At 41.6% G+C, this 12,252-nt stretch overlaps 1 protein-coding gene across 1 annotated transcript; it reads right to left on the reverse strand.

Annotated features, from left to right (window-relative positions):
• Positions 1-4,679: 4,679 nt before the first annotated feature.
• Positions 4,680-6,493, reverse strand: LOC122666848 (cytochrome P450 98A2-like). The gene is made up of 3 exons (XM_043862941.1): positions 5,967-6,493; positions 5,486-5,883; positions 4,680-5,344 (listed from the first exon to the last, which is right to left on the reverse strand). The coding sequence occupies exons 1-3, from the start codon at positions 6,460-6,462 to the stop codon at positions 4,700-4,702; spliced, it is 1,539 nt and encodes a 512-aa protein (XP_043718876.1). The 5' UTR covers positions 6,463-6,493; the 3' UTR covers positions 4,680-4,699.
• Positions 6,494-12,252: the final 5,759 nt, after the last annotated feature.

The following is a 12,252-nucleotide window of genomic DNA, read 5'->3' on the forward strand; positions in this document are numbered from 1 at the left end:
TATCCGCCAACTGATCAGTCGTAGATACGTAACGAACCCGTAGAGCCCCTTTGCTACCAAATCACAGACATAATGAAAATCAATCTCAATGTGTTTCGTGCGAGCATGGAATACTGGGTTGGCGGTGAAGAAAGTAGCCCCCACATTGTTGCACCAGAGAACCGGCGCAGAGGACAAAGAGACTTGGAGTTCACCAAGCAAAGATTGAATCCAAGTGAGTTCAGTAGTGGCAAGGGCCAAAGCCCGATATTCACTCTCCGTGCCAGACCGAGCCACGGTAGTTTGTTTCTGAGACTACCAAGATATAAGATTGGGCCCAAGATAAACTAAGTAACCCCCAGTGGACTTCCTGTCATCAAGACCACTGGCCCAATCAGCATCTGTATAGGCCGTAAGTGCCAAAGAAGGGGAGCGAAAGAGCTACAGCCCATGAAGAATAGTCCCTTTAAAATAGCGTAAAACCCGTTTAGCAGCCAACCAATGGTCCTCAGTTGGGGTGGCTAGAAATTGACATAGCTTATTCACCGGGAAGGAAATGTCCGGCCTGGTCAATGTTGCATATTGTAGGGCACCTACGATGCTACGATATTCTGTAGGATCCGATAGGAGAGTCCCAGAGCCCCTGGAAAGCAAACTAGAGGACACCATTGGAGAAGAGATGGGCTTGGCACCAAGCATATTGGCCCGTTGAAGTCTTGAAGAAGACCAAAAATATATTTTTGCTGGGAAAGCAATAGCCCATCAGCATTGGGAATCAGTTCGATACCCAAGCAATAACGGGTTGTGCCAAGATCCTTGATGGCAAACTCCGATGCCAAATCGGTTAAGAGACTTTGAATGTCAGCACTCGACAGCCCAGTTACTATTATATCGTCGACATAGATGAGAATATAGATTGGGCCCATAGCAGAATGTTGAATAAACAATGAGGTATCAGTTTTGGACCCAATAAAGCCCATCCGTAACAGATACGAACTCAATCGCTGAAACCAGGCCCATGGGGCCTGTTTAATACCATATAAGGAGCGTCGTAGCTTACACACATAGTCAGGAAAGCGTGAATCCTTGTAGCCAGGGGGTTGGTCCATATAAATGTCCTTCGTCGAATGCCCGTGAAGAAATGCATTGGTGACATCAAGCTGACGCACAGGCCAATTGTAGGAGACAACCAAAGCCAAAACAATGCGGATGGTCGTGGTTTTTACCACCGAACTAAACGTCTCCTAGTAATCTAGACCATGCTCTTGGGTGTAATCCTTAGCCACTAATCGGGCTTTATAACGCTCGAGAGTACCATCAGACTTATATTTTATCCGAAAGATCCATTTGCAACCAATGATGCAACGATGGGGTGGGGCCGGTGCAAGAGTCCATGTACCATTAGAGATTAAGGCATTAAACTCGGTGTCCATCGCCTGTCTCCACTCGACAGACTTAAAGGCCGGAGTATAGCTGGTCGACTCCGAAATGGTCAAAACAGAGGATAACAAAGCCAAGGGTAGCGGGTGCCTAGTGGCAAAAAAACTCTGTGGAACCTTAGGAATCCGAGTTCCATCTTGAGAGCGAGTGATCATAGAGTGCGTTCGACTAGAAACCATAGGTAAAACAGTAGAACCCGAGGCAGGGTGCAGTGGGCCTGGAGAAGCCAATAAAGAAGGCAAAGGGGCATGTGAAGGCCTAGATGGTGAAGGGACCTATGGAGAAGAATCAGTTGGAGATTGGGCCTGATGTGAGGAATCAAAAGTGGAGTGGGCTTGTAGGGAAGAGGTTGGAGAACGGACTTGATGTAATGAATCAGAGGCTGGAGATTGGGCCTGTGAAGAACTATTCATAGAATGAGCCTGTGAGGTTGACCGTGGACTGGCCTATGATGGATTAACAAGGTGAAGAGAAACAGAAGGAGAAGATCCAGAAGGGAGAGAAGGGAGAGAAGGACCCGAAGGAGCAATAGGAGATTGAACAATGTGGGGAGGAAACGCAGGCCAAGAAGGTAGAGATGGGGCAACAGATGGAGAGCATGAATAGGATGGGAACTCGCACTCATCAAATACAACATGACGCGAAATGATTTTCTTGTTTGTGCGAAGATGAAGACACTTATAACCTTTTTTATTGGGACTGTAACCAAGAAACAAACACTTAGCAGATCTATACTCCATCTTGTGGCGGTTATAAGGCCAAAGCAAAGGATAACAAGTACAGCCAAAAGCCTTAAGAAAGGTATAGTCGGGATGATAGCCAAACACCCTATATAATGGCGAACAAAATCCAAGAACCACAGTAGGGAGGCGATTAATGAGGTACATGGCAGTACTAAAAACATGGCCCCAAAATTGAAAGGGTAATCCATAATGTGCTAAAAGAGATAAACCCATGTCAACTATATGTCTATGATTCCTCTCCACTGTGCCATTCTATTCAGATGTGTGTGGACAAGACAGACGATGTGCAATACCACACTTGGTTAAAAACTGGGAGAAACTACGATATTCTCCACCCAGTCTGATTGAAATGATTTAATGGAACAACTAAATTGATTCTCAACCAAGGCCTTAAAAGTTTGAAAAGCAGAGAGTGCATTAGATTTAGTTGCTAGCAGATACAACCATGAAAAATGAGTAAAGTCATCCACAAACACCACATAATATCTATGGCCTTCCATAGACAACACAGGGGCTGGTCCCCATAGATCAGAATGAACCAACTGTAAAGGGCCAGTAGTGGTTCAAGCAGAAAGTGTAAATGGAAGTTTGTGGGCTTTACCAAGTTGGCACAAGCTGCAAACAGAGGACTGCCGAGAAGCTACAGAAGGTAGTTTGTGATCTGAAAGAACCCGAGGCACAATTTTACTGAAGGCATGCCCAAGCCGAATGTGCCAAAGAGCTTCAGAGGACCAAACAATAGAGTAACCGGCTGGAGATGAACTATTAGCAAAGCAACGAGAAGTAGGCGTAGACGGCACAGATAGATCCAGCTGATACAGGCCATCTCTAAGAGGTCCGGCCAACAGGGTACTCCCCGAGCAGCGATCCTTGATGCAAAAATAATTTGGGCTAAATTCAAAATAGCAACAATTACCCTGAATAGACTATTGCACAGAAAGGAGATTGTGCTTCATGGAAGGAACATGTAGAATATTTTTAAGATGTAAAGTCGTAGCACCAGAAGAAAAAATAGAGTGGCCAAGATGTTTGATAGGCAGACCTGTGCCATTACCGATATGAACAGTGTCACTGCCAGTATAATCAGAAGAAGACTGAACTGCGCTCATGTCTGGAGTGATGTGGTGGGTGGCCCTTGTGTTTGGAAACTATGACTGATTGTTAGCCGGAAAACCAGTAAAGTAGGCCTGCGGAGGATCAGTGGTGAAACGTTAATAACAAAACTTGGCAGAATGGCCAATCCGATTGCAAATCTGACAGATAGAAGGAGCACGACCAGAATAAGTGGAATTATCGTGAGCTCCCTTATCGAATCGACCACCACCACCACCATGATAGCCGCGACCATGATCACGAGAACCACCACCGCGATAGCCACGACCATATTGACCAGAAGAAGAATCACCATGCCTCGACGCTGGAGATCGATCTTTGGCCACAATAGGTGTTTGAGCAGAGATATCAGCGCCAGCGGAAGTGGTAGCAACATGAGCAGAGGAATTCGTCAAATCTTGAAGAATAGAAATACTCTGAATTTCTTCACTAAGAAGCAAGCCATGAAGATCCTTCATCTTCACCAGCGATTCACGAGTCATCATAGAAGTGACAAAAGAAGCGAAATCAGAACCGATACCACCAAGAGTGAATAACACCAGATCCTCATAAAAAACTGGCTTGGAAACAAGTGCAAGCTCATCGGCAATGCGTTTGATCCGCAAGAGATACTCAGCCATGGAGTCAGATCCCTTCTTAATATTGTGTAAATTCATGCGCAACTGCATTACTCGAGCCTGCGAGTGAGAGGCATAAGTCGATGCAAGAGTAGTATCTAGCTTAATAAAGATGACAGTATCCAGCTTAATAAAAGTTGATCTTACTTTTGCCAAGAAACAAAGGCTGGATTAAGAACTAGAGAGGAAGATGTGGAAGAAACCACAAACTCTGACGGACAAGGGAGGGTACATCAATAAACCCAAGCAACCCTGAACAGGGAAGGAGAGGCAGAAATTGAGAGCCCCAAACAACATAATTGGATGGGAGAGCTTAATCGACAAAAAATGGTGGATATTTGAGAAAGAAAGTGACGTTACAGTGGGAGGAGAGACAAGATTGGAGGTTGAAGACGAAGACGCCATGAATGAAAAATCAAGAACTCAAGAAAAAGCAGAGGAAAAAGCGTGAAAGAAAAAAGAAGGTCAGAGGACCGACTTGCTCTGAGATACCATGTTAGAGTTGAAAAGATCTTCTCCCCTTAACCTTCGTCTTGGGATTCATGATTTATTTATAATAAACTATTGAACGGTTGCAAGAGGTTACAGGAGGCAATAGCCCATGTGCACCCATGTGCTTACATAAGAACAGTTATGCCAGCTGGCAATAATTAAACAAACAGGGACTCACACTAGGTGATATCCTTAACAAAACACACACATTGTTGGACTCTTTTTGAAGAAGAGCTCAAAATTATTACAAGAAGCTAGAGAGTCAAGGCCTAATATAATAGAGATTTAGATTTCAAAAACCAAAATTTTACCAGATTACATATCCGCAGCCACACGTTTGTACAGTTGTGTTGGCAACCTTGGCATAGGGACAGCTTGTAAGGGGGCCCTCATGTAGGTGACTATACCCGGGTTCTCCGACATATCGATATCATCTGGCTTAACCCCATCGAGAGGAGCCCAATAGAAATGGTGCAACAAGTGACCCAACATAGATGTCACTAGGTTGATGCCCAATTGTGCCGCGGGACATACCCGTCGACCTGCCCCAAATGGTAGTAGCCGGAAATCATGACCCTTCATGTCGACATCCTCCTCAAGGAATCGCTCTGGCCAGAATTGCGATGGTTCCTTCCATACGGCCGGGTCTCGAGCAACAACCCAAACATTAACATGAATGTTGGTTCCCTTAGGAATATCATAGCCACCAAGCTTGACATTGGCATTGGCTTTATGGGGAAGCATTAGTGGAGTTGGAGGATGCAATCTTAGAGCCTCCTTAGCCACACATTGGAGGTAAGGGAGGCTGGAGAAGTCGGCCTCCGTCAACACCCTTTTGATTCCGATAACCCAATCAAGTTCCTCTTGGGCCTTCTCTTGGACCCTTGGGTTCTTTATCAGCTCTGCCATAGCCCATTCAACTGAGATTGCAGTTGTGTCCATTCCTGCAGTTATCATATCCTACATACATACATTGCAAGAAGATACCAAAAAAAAATTAAGGGTAACTTTGACATAGTTGGACTAGATTTTTAGGCCCAGAACACAAACAAACATTTTACTTGCCCAAGCCCATATCAAGGCTTGACTGGTTCTACATACCCAAAGAAGACCAATGATGGTGTCTTCACTGAGATCATATTTGTGTTGAAGAGTGAGGAGTGCATCAACAAAATGTTCCCTCGCGTGGCCACTCTTATTATGGGCAGCCGTGTGCTCTTCCATGATAGCTCTAGTAAGTCGATCTCTTCGAGCCGCATGCTTAGCAAATGCTTCTTCTTCTAGTGGGAAAAGAAATCGGAGCCATGGGATGTGTTCTGCCATGGCAAGTGATGCTCCATTCTTCACTCCGTTAGCTACTATTCCCTTGAACTCTAAACCTTGCTCATCCATTATACCTTCTCTATTCACAAAACGCTTTCCAAAAGCAAGCCTTGTTATGTTGTTAAATGCTACTGCTCCCAAGTACTTCTTCACAACCAAACCCTTCCCAATCTTATCTGCATTGCCAAAATTTATATTATGAAAATGAATGAATGAAAGAAACCAGAAGAAGAAGAAGAAGAGAGATATAATTAAATACCAGGAGAGGTGCAGTCTTTGAAGATGGATTCAACCATGGCAGTAACTTCATCTTCTCTAATGGGTCTAAGAGCTTCAAGTCTCTTAGGAGTAAAAAGCTCAAGAGTACAAACCTTCCTGACTTTAACATAGTGGGGTCCATAATCAGCCCAAATAAGATCTTGTCCATCTCTGCTAAACTTAGCTGCAGATCTACTCCTGTGTCGATCTGCTAATTGTTGATCTTTCTCCTTCAGAACTTCTTTAGCCAATTCTGTATTGGATACTATCACATTTAAGGTCGAACCAAACCAAACCGATATGATTGGTCCATAAATCTCTGCCCAATCGGCGAAACATCGGAATCTCACCGGTTTTATGTCGTAAAGGTTTCCGACGATTGGCCATGGTCTTGGCCCTGGTGGAACCTTAAATCTTAAACGTTGATAGAGCTTGTAAGAGAGGAAGAAGAAAATAATGGCTATAGGGATAAGAGGAGAGATCTGGGTTAAAGCCATGGGTGGAGGGGATTGAAGGTAGGAAGGTTTTGATCGATGGAAGTGGATAGAGAGAGACAGAAAGAGATATGGTGGATATAATAAGATGACGATGGGAGTTAGTGAGGTGTGAGCTTAGTTAGTAAGTTCGGGAACGGCAATTGAACGGGAACGGATACGTACGGCAATTAAACGGACTAGACGGTAATAATACTTTTTAAAAATTCGGCTTCATAAAACGCATACGGTAATAATACGATACGCGTTTAATACGTGTATAATACGGCATAGACGGCAATAATACTTTTAAAAAAACGGGCATATATTCATTATATAACATGCATTCACCACCTAATAAACAAAATAATATCATGATTTTATAAACTAAAATAAACACAATAATATAATATCTTATATTACATCTCTAAGATTAGCACTTAAAATATCAAAATATCAATAAAGTAGTCTCTAAACGATAAAATATCAATATAATAGTCTATTACATCTCATCAAACATAAAAAAAAGTAAGACATAATGTATTCTGGAACCATGAAAACCCCATAAAATAGTCTCTAATAGGAACAAGTCCCATAAAATAGTCTCTAACAATAACAAATCCTTCATGTCATAAAGAAGGAAACCATCAATCATTGATATCTAATGGTTCTTGTGTCTCAGAAGTTGAACCATGTGTGAAAGGAGTCTGTGAGAGATTGCGCAGCTGACTTAGAGTGCCACCATATGTTGGAGTTTGAATACTATCACTGTCTCGTGCATATTCTCCAATCCCAAGTTCTCTATGAAGCCAATCTGCATCATCTTCCATTCTTTCATACGAAATAGAGAAAGGGATACTAACCACAGTGGAAGAAGTTCTTCCGAAGAACAACAAGTGGAAGAAGAAATAAACAAGGAGAAACGCCGCCGCTGCGCTGCGCCCTGCGCCGCCGCGCCGCTCGCCTCTGCCGCTGCCGCTGCCGCCGCCGCCGCCGCTCCGCCGCCGCCGCTGCCGCGTGCCGCTATGCGCTTGCCGTCGAAGCTTTGACAATAGCGGTGTTGAACGGAGATGGAGGGGCTGCCTGCTCTTGAGTCTTGCCTTCTAGGGTTGGACTTTGGAGTGAAAACGCAAATCACAAAAGAAGGGAAAGTGAAATCGTGAAAAAATTCTAATCTTTGGGGGTTTTTTTTTTTTTTTTTTTTTTTTTTTTTAAAACATTAGAGTAAAACTTAAAAAGTATAAAACATATAATACCCGAATTATATGAGTATAATACGCGATCGGTTAAAAAACGCGTTTTTTTATAAAAATACGGGAAAGTGCGGGGACGGGAGTATTATTCGTTCAAAAATTCGGGTACGCGTATAATACGCGTATTATACGCGTACTTACTAACTAAGGGTGTGAGAGGCTTGGAATTAGTGACACATTTTAAAGATGTCCGGATCCTCTACTTCCAAAGCCTGTATTACCATGATCTCTCACTGCATCACATGTTCTAACAACCATTCAACGGCTGAGATTAAAAAAATTCAATTTTTTTTTGAAACCCTAATGACATCCTGTTTGAATCACCTTAGACACAAAAACAAATCAACCTATCGATCCAAACTCATGCAAACCAAACCCATCGACACTCAAACCAAACCTTTCTATCTATGACGTGTAGGATAGTTTGGCATATTTTCAATCCGTGAATTTTAGATGAGTGTAATATCTGACATCCATGAGGGACTCACGCCCATCAAAATAAATTGGTTTTCGAACAAACAAAAAATAAAATTCGAGTCTCACTCTATTAACATGGTTTTTTTTTTTTTTTTTTTTGGGTTCTAACACACAACATTGTGATGTTAAAGGTTTATATATTGTCATATGAAAATTGTAATTGACTACTAATAGTATTAATCTTTGAAATTAACTCTAGAAATTAGAAAAAGGAAATTTTAATGAACTTCAACAAAGTGACAATTTAGTTAAGGGTGATTATAATTGGGGAGACTTGATTGCAATTTATCATTTAACCCTTGGTTCAAAAGCACACATCCAATGAAATTATTTCGCATGGAAAAAAAGATTTCTTTACATTACATTACAAACCTTGGATATTTAGTCTAAAAGGAGACGCCAACCAAACCTTTCTACCAAATCGTTTAGGTTTCTAAAAATCCCCAAATCTGAGAGGAGAAAGATAACTACATCTCTGTTGTAGCCCAAAACAGTAAAGGATTGAAAGGTCTTCAAGGAGGACTTTGGATCCTTTCTGCTCCTAATATTCAAGTTTCAGTGTTGTATAAGCATAACTCCTTCATTTCTCTAAACATTTCTGAAACTACTGGGTTAATATGGACAGCAATTTGTGTGTATGCTCCTCCACATGTTTTTGAAAGAAGGATTTTTTGGACTGAGTTACAAACCTACCTTTCAACCATCCCCCCTAATTTTGTTCTTATAGGAGACTTTAATGAACTACTCTCCCAACATGATAAACTGGTAGGACAACCTTTCAAACACCCCCCCCCCCATCTTTCACCCCAACACTCAACTCAATCATCAATGAGTTCTCCCTGGAAATCATTCAACTGTCTGGTTCCCTTTTCACCTGGACCAACAAACAATAACCCCCAAGGCTCACTTCATTACCAAATTCAAAATGCAAAATTCAAAATTTTGAAATTTCAAATCAAGGCGATATCATTGCTACGTTGACATTACTGTCACTAACGAATCATGACCGTTGATCTCCAATCCACCCCACGCTACGGCATCAAAGCCGAGCATTACCTACCAGGCACTCAATCGTTCGGCATATTTCCCTTGGTAATGCCACATCATCGAAGCCAAGCATTACCTGTAAGGCCCTCAACCGTTTGGCATATTTCCCTCGGTAATGCCATGTCATCGAAGCCGAGCATTACCTGTTAGGCACTCAAACGCTTGCCACATTTCGCTCAGTAATGCCACGACATCGAAGCTGAGCATTACCTACCGGGCACTCAAACGCTCGGTACATTTCGCTCGGTAATGCCACGGCACCGAAGCCGAGCATTACCTGCCGAGCACTTAAATGTTCGACACATTTTGCTTGGTAATACCATGGCATCGAAGCCGAGCATTACCTGTCGGGCACTTAAACGTTCGACACATTTCGCTCGGTAATACCATGGCATTGAAGCCGAGCATTACCTACAGGGCATTCAAACGCTTGGCACATTTCGCTCGGTAATGCCACGACATCGAAGCCGAGCATTACCTGTCGGGCATTCAAATGCTCGGCATATTTTCCTCGGTAATGCCACGGCATCGAAGCCGAGCATTACCTGTCGGATAATCAAACGCTCGACATATTTCCCTCAATAATGCCACGGCTTCGAAGCCGAGCATTACCTGCCGGGCACCCAAATGCTCGGGAGACTTTGCTTGGTAATGCTACGGCCTCAAAGCCGAGCATTACCTACCGCGCACCCAAACGCTCGACTGTCTACCCCATTTACAATATATATATATATATATATATATATATTTTAAATCCCTTCATCTTTACTTAAATAATTTATTCTCCCTTCTGTCATCTCTTATATCTTTTTACTCCATACTCCCTTACCCTTATTTAATAAGTCTAGGGAGTGGGGGGCATCTGAAACATACGAAAATACACTTATACAGGTGTCAACATATCTGTAAGGCTCTTCTGACAATACACGAACATGTGTGCCACTCTTCATTAATGCATCCATGATATTACATCATCCAATCCCTTCTCAAGACAACTCAGAATGACCGACCTTATACAAGTCGGCTATGACAGCTAACTATCCACCCAGCCGGATACAAACCGACCCGAACTATATAAGGAATAGTGTATGACAAAGGTAGGTATTCACATTTATTACTTTTTACCGTTCCTCACTCATATTGATAGTTGCCCAGTTCTAACTTAATCATCGGAGTTACCTCGGATTAACCCCAAGCCAATCCGAATATTCTCCTTTTGTCTTGCAGGTCATCCACCTCAGCTCGGACAGAAAACAACGGCAATAATACGCATAGATATGAATTGTCTCTCCCTTTCCCAACCTCAACGGACGCCCTTAAGAATGAGGTCTCTACCCTTAAAAGAATGCTATGCCAATCCTAGGAGCAAAACTTTTAGGAAGGGGTATTCAAGAAAATTTTAAATTGGGAAAGTATTTAGGCCTATAAACGAATCGGATTCGGCTCGTATACGTCTACGAATCGGGTGTGATCGAATCCAGATATTCCCTGGCTGAATACGGATACCTCTAAACAGATTTGGATGAATTCGGATGCGGATCGAATTCAGATTTTTGACCATCCGTTTACATCTCTGTCTTGTGTAACCTGGACCTTCCTCCCCCTAGTGGATACAATTCACTCCCAATCCATATCTCTTAGATCATGATTCTCTTTTCCTCATATTCTAGAACCTGTTGAATCTTCAAAAACCCTCAAGATCATTATTTACTTAATTTTTTATTATTAAGTATTCAGATTTTTATCGGAGTATTCGGATTTTTTTCCGAATATCTCTAAACGAATATGGATGTCCCTATATTGATACGGATGCGAATTGAATTCAAATTTTCGATTATCCATTTGGAGCCCTAAAAGTATTTTCCCTTAAAGACAACCCACAATGCATTTGGGTTACCCAAAATCCTCCAACATTAGCCAAGAGAGATAATTAAACACTTAAAATCTTAAAATCCTAAGCCTCCACCCCTCTCATTAATGCATAAATGTTCCCATTTTAGCCCATGAAACTCCTTTATTAGAGTTGTCTTTCCACTAAAACTTACTAAAATCATTACAAATGGAAATATGAAAAAATTATATGAAATAAATCTCATTTGTTAAAATCAAGTACTTTATCCACAAATACTTCCTCCCCAACTGGGGAGACCAAGCTACCCTTCCACCCCAAGAGTTTATTATGAATTCGTTCCACATTAATGGAAATAGTTTTTTTTTTTTGGTCCTACCAAAATTGATGGGAATCCCAAATATTTGCCATGATTAACAGATTATCCACTTAAGGCAAACCAAAATTGCTACAAATCTAACCCTTAACACAACTCACCATAGATGCAATTGGTGAATCGAATCAAAATTTGATCTCCCAAAAAAATCCATTCTAATTGGGAAATCCACTTTAACACATCCTCATATGAGGTCCCACCTTATTGAATCACATTCTTTGGGTTGGACACAACAACAATATCCTCAGGTATGAGGGGATCTTGTTAATCGCTCAATTGGAATCTGTTTGAGAACCTAACCTATCTTACTTTGCATTGTCTCGATTCTCATTTGACATCAATCGTATATGGGGAAAGAATAGTTGATTCTGCATTTCAGGTCGATTCTGCATTCTTGAATGATAAAAATAGTTGTTTTTATTGTTCAAGAATGTGAAATCAACCTAGAATGCATACCAAACACAGCCTTAATCTCTTTCTTGGACATACAACACTCATCCAATGAGGAAGCTCAATTAAAAAAAGGGAAATTATCAGTGCCACCCCCTGATGTTTGCCTATATTTTAATGCACACCCACTAACTATCATAATATCAACCATTATCCATTTTTTAACTGTGTTAATCTCTGAAATTCTTTTGACCAAAATACCCTTTACATTAAAACATAAAAAACCTAGATTGATCCAATGACTGAGAGAGAAATATTACTCAATCAGATTGTTCCAACGACCAAAATTCTCCCAATTTTTAAATTAAAATTGATTAAAAAAATGCAACATCCACAAGTTACCTAGGGCGCATGTTAGTGGA

The sequence above is a fragment of the Telopea speciosissima genome, chromosome 7 (assembly GCF_018873765.1).
Source record: "Telopea speciosissima isolate NSW1024214 ecotype Mountain lineage chromosome 7, Tspe_v1, whole genome shotgun sequence".
Classification (NCBI taxonomy): domain Eukaryota; kingdom Viridiplantae; phylum Streptophyta; class Magnoliopsida; order Proteales; family Proteaceae; genus Telopea; species Telopea speciosissima.

Coding starts and splice junctions, on each gene's coding strand:
- LOC122666848 (XM_043862941.1), bottom strand. CDS start 6,462: ATGGCTTTAACCCAGATCTCTCCTCTTATCCCTATAGCCATTATTTTC. Junction 5,884..5,966: donor CAAAGACTGCACCTCTCCTG/GTATTTAATTAT, acceptor TTGGCAATGCAG/ATAAGATTGGGAAGGGTTTG. Junction 5,345..5,485: donor CCATCATTGGTCTTCTTTGG/GTATGTAGAACC, acceptor GTATGTATGTAG/GATATGATAACTGCAGGAAT.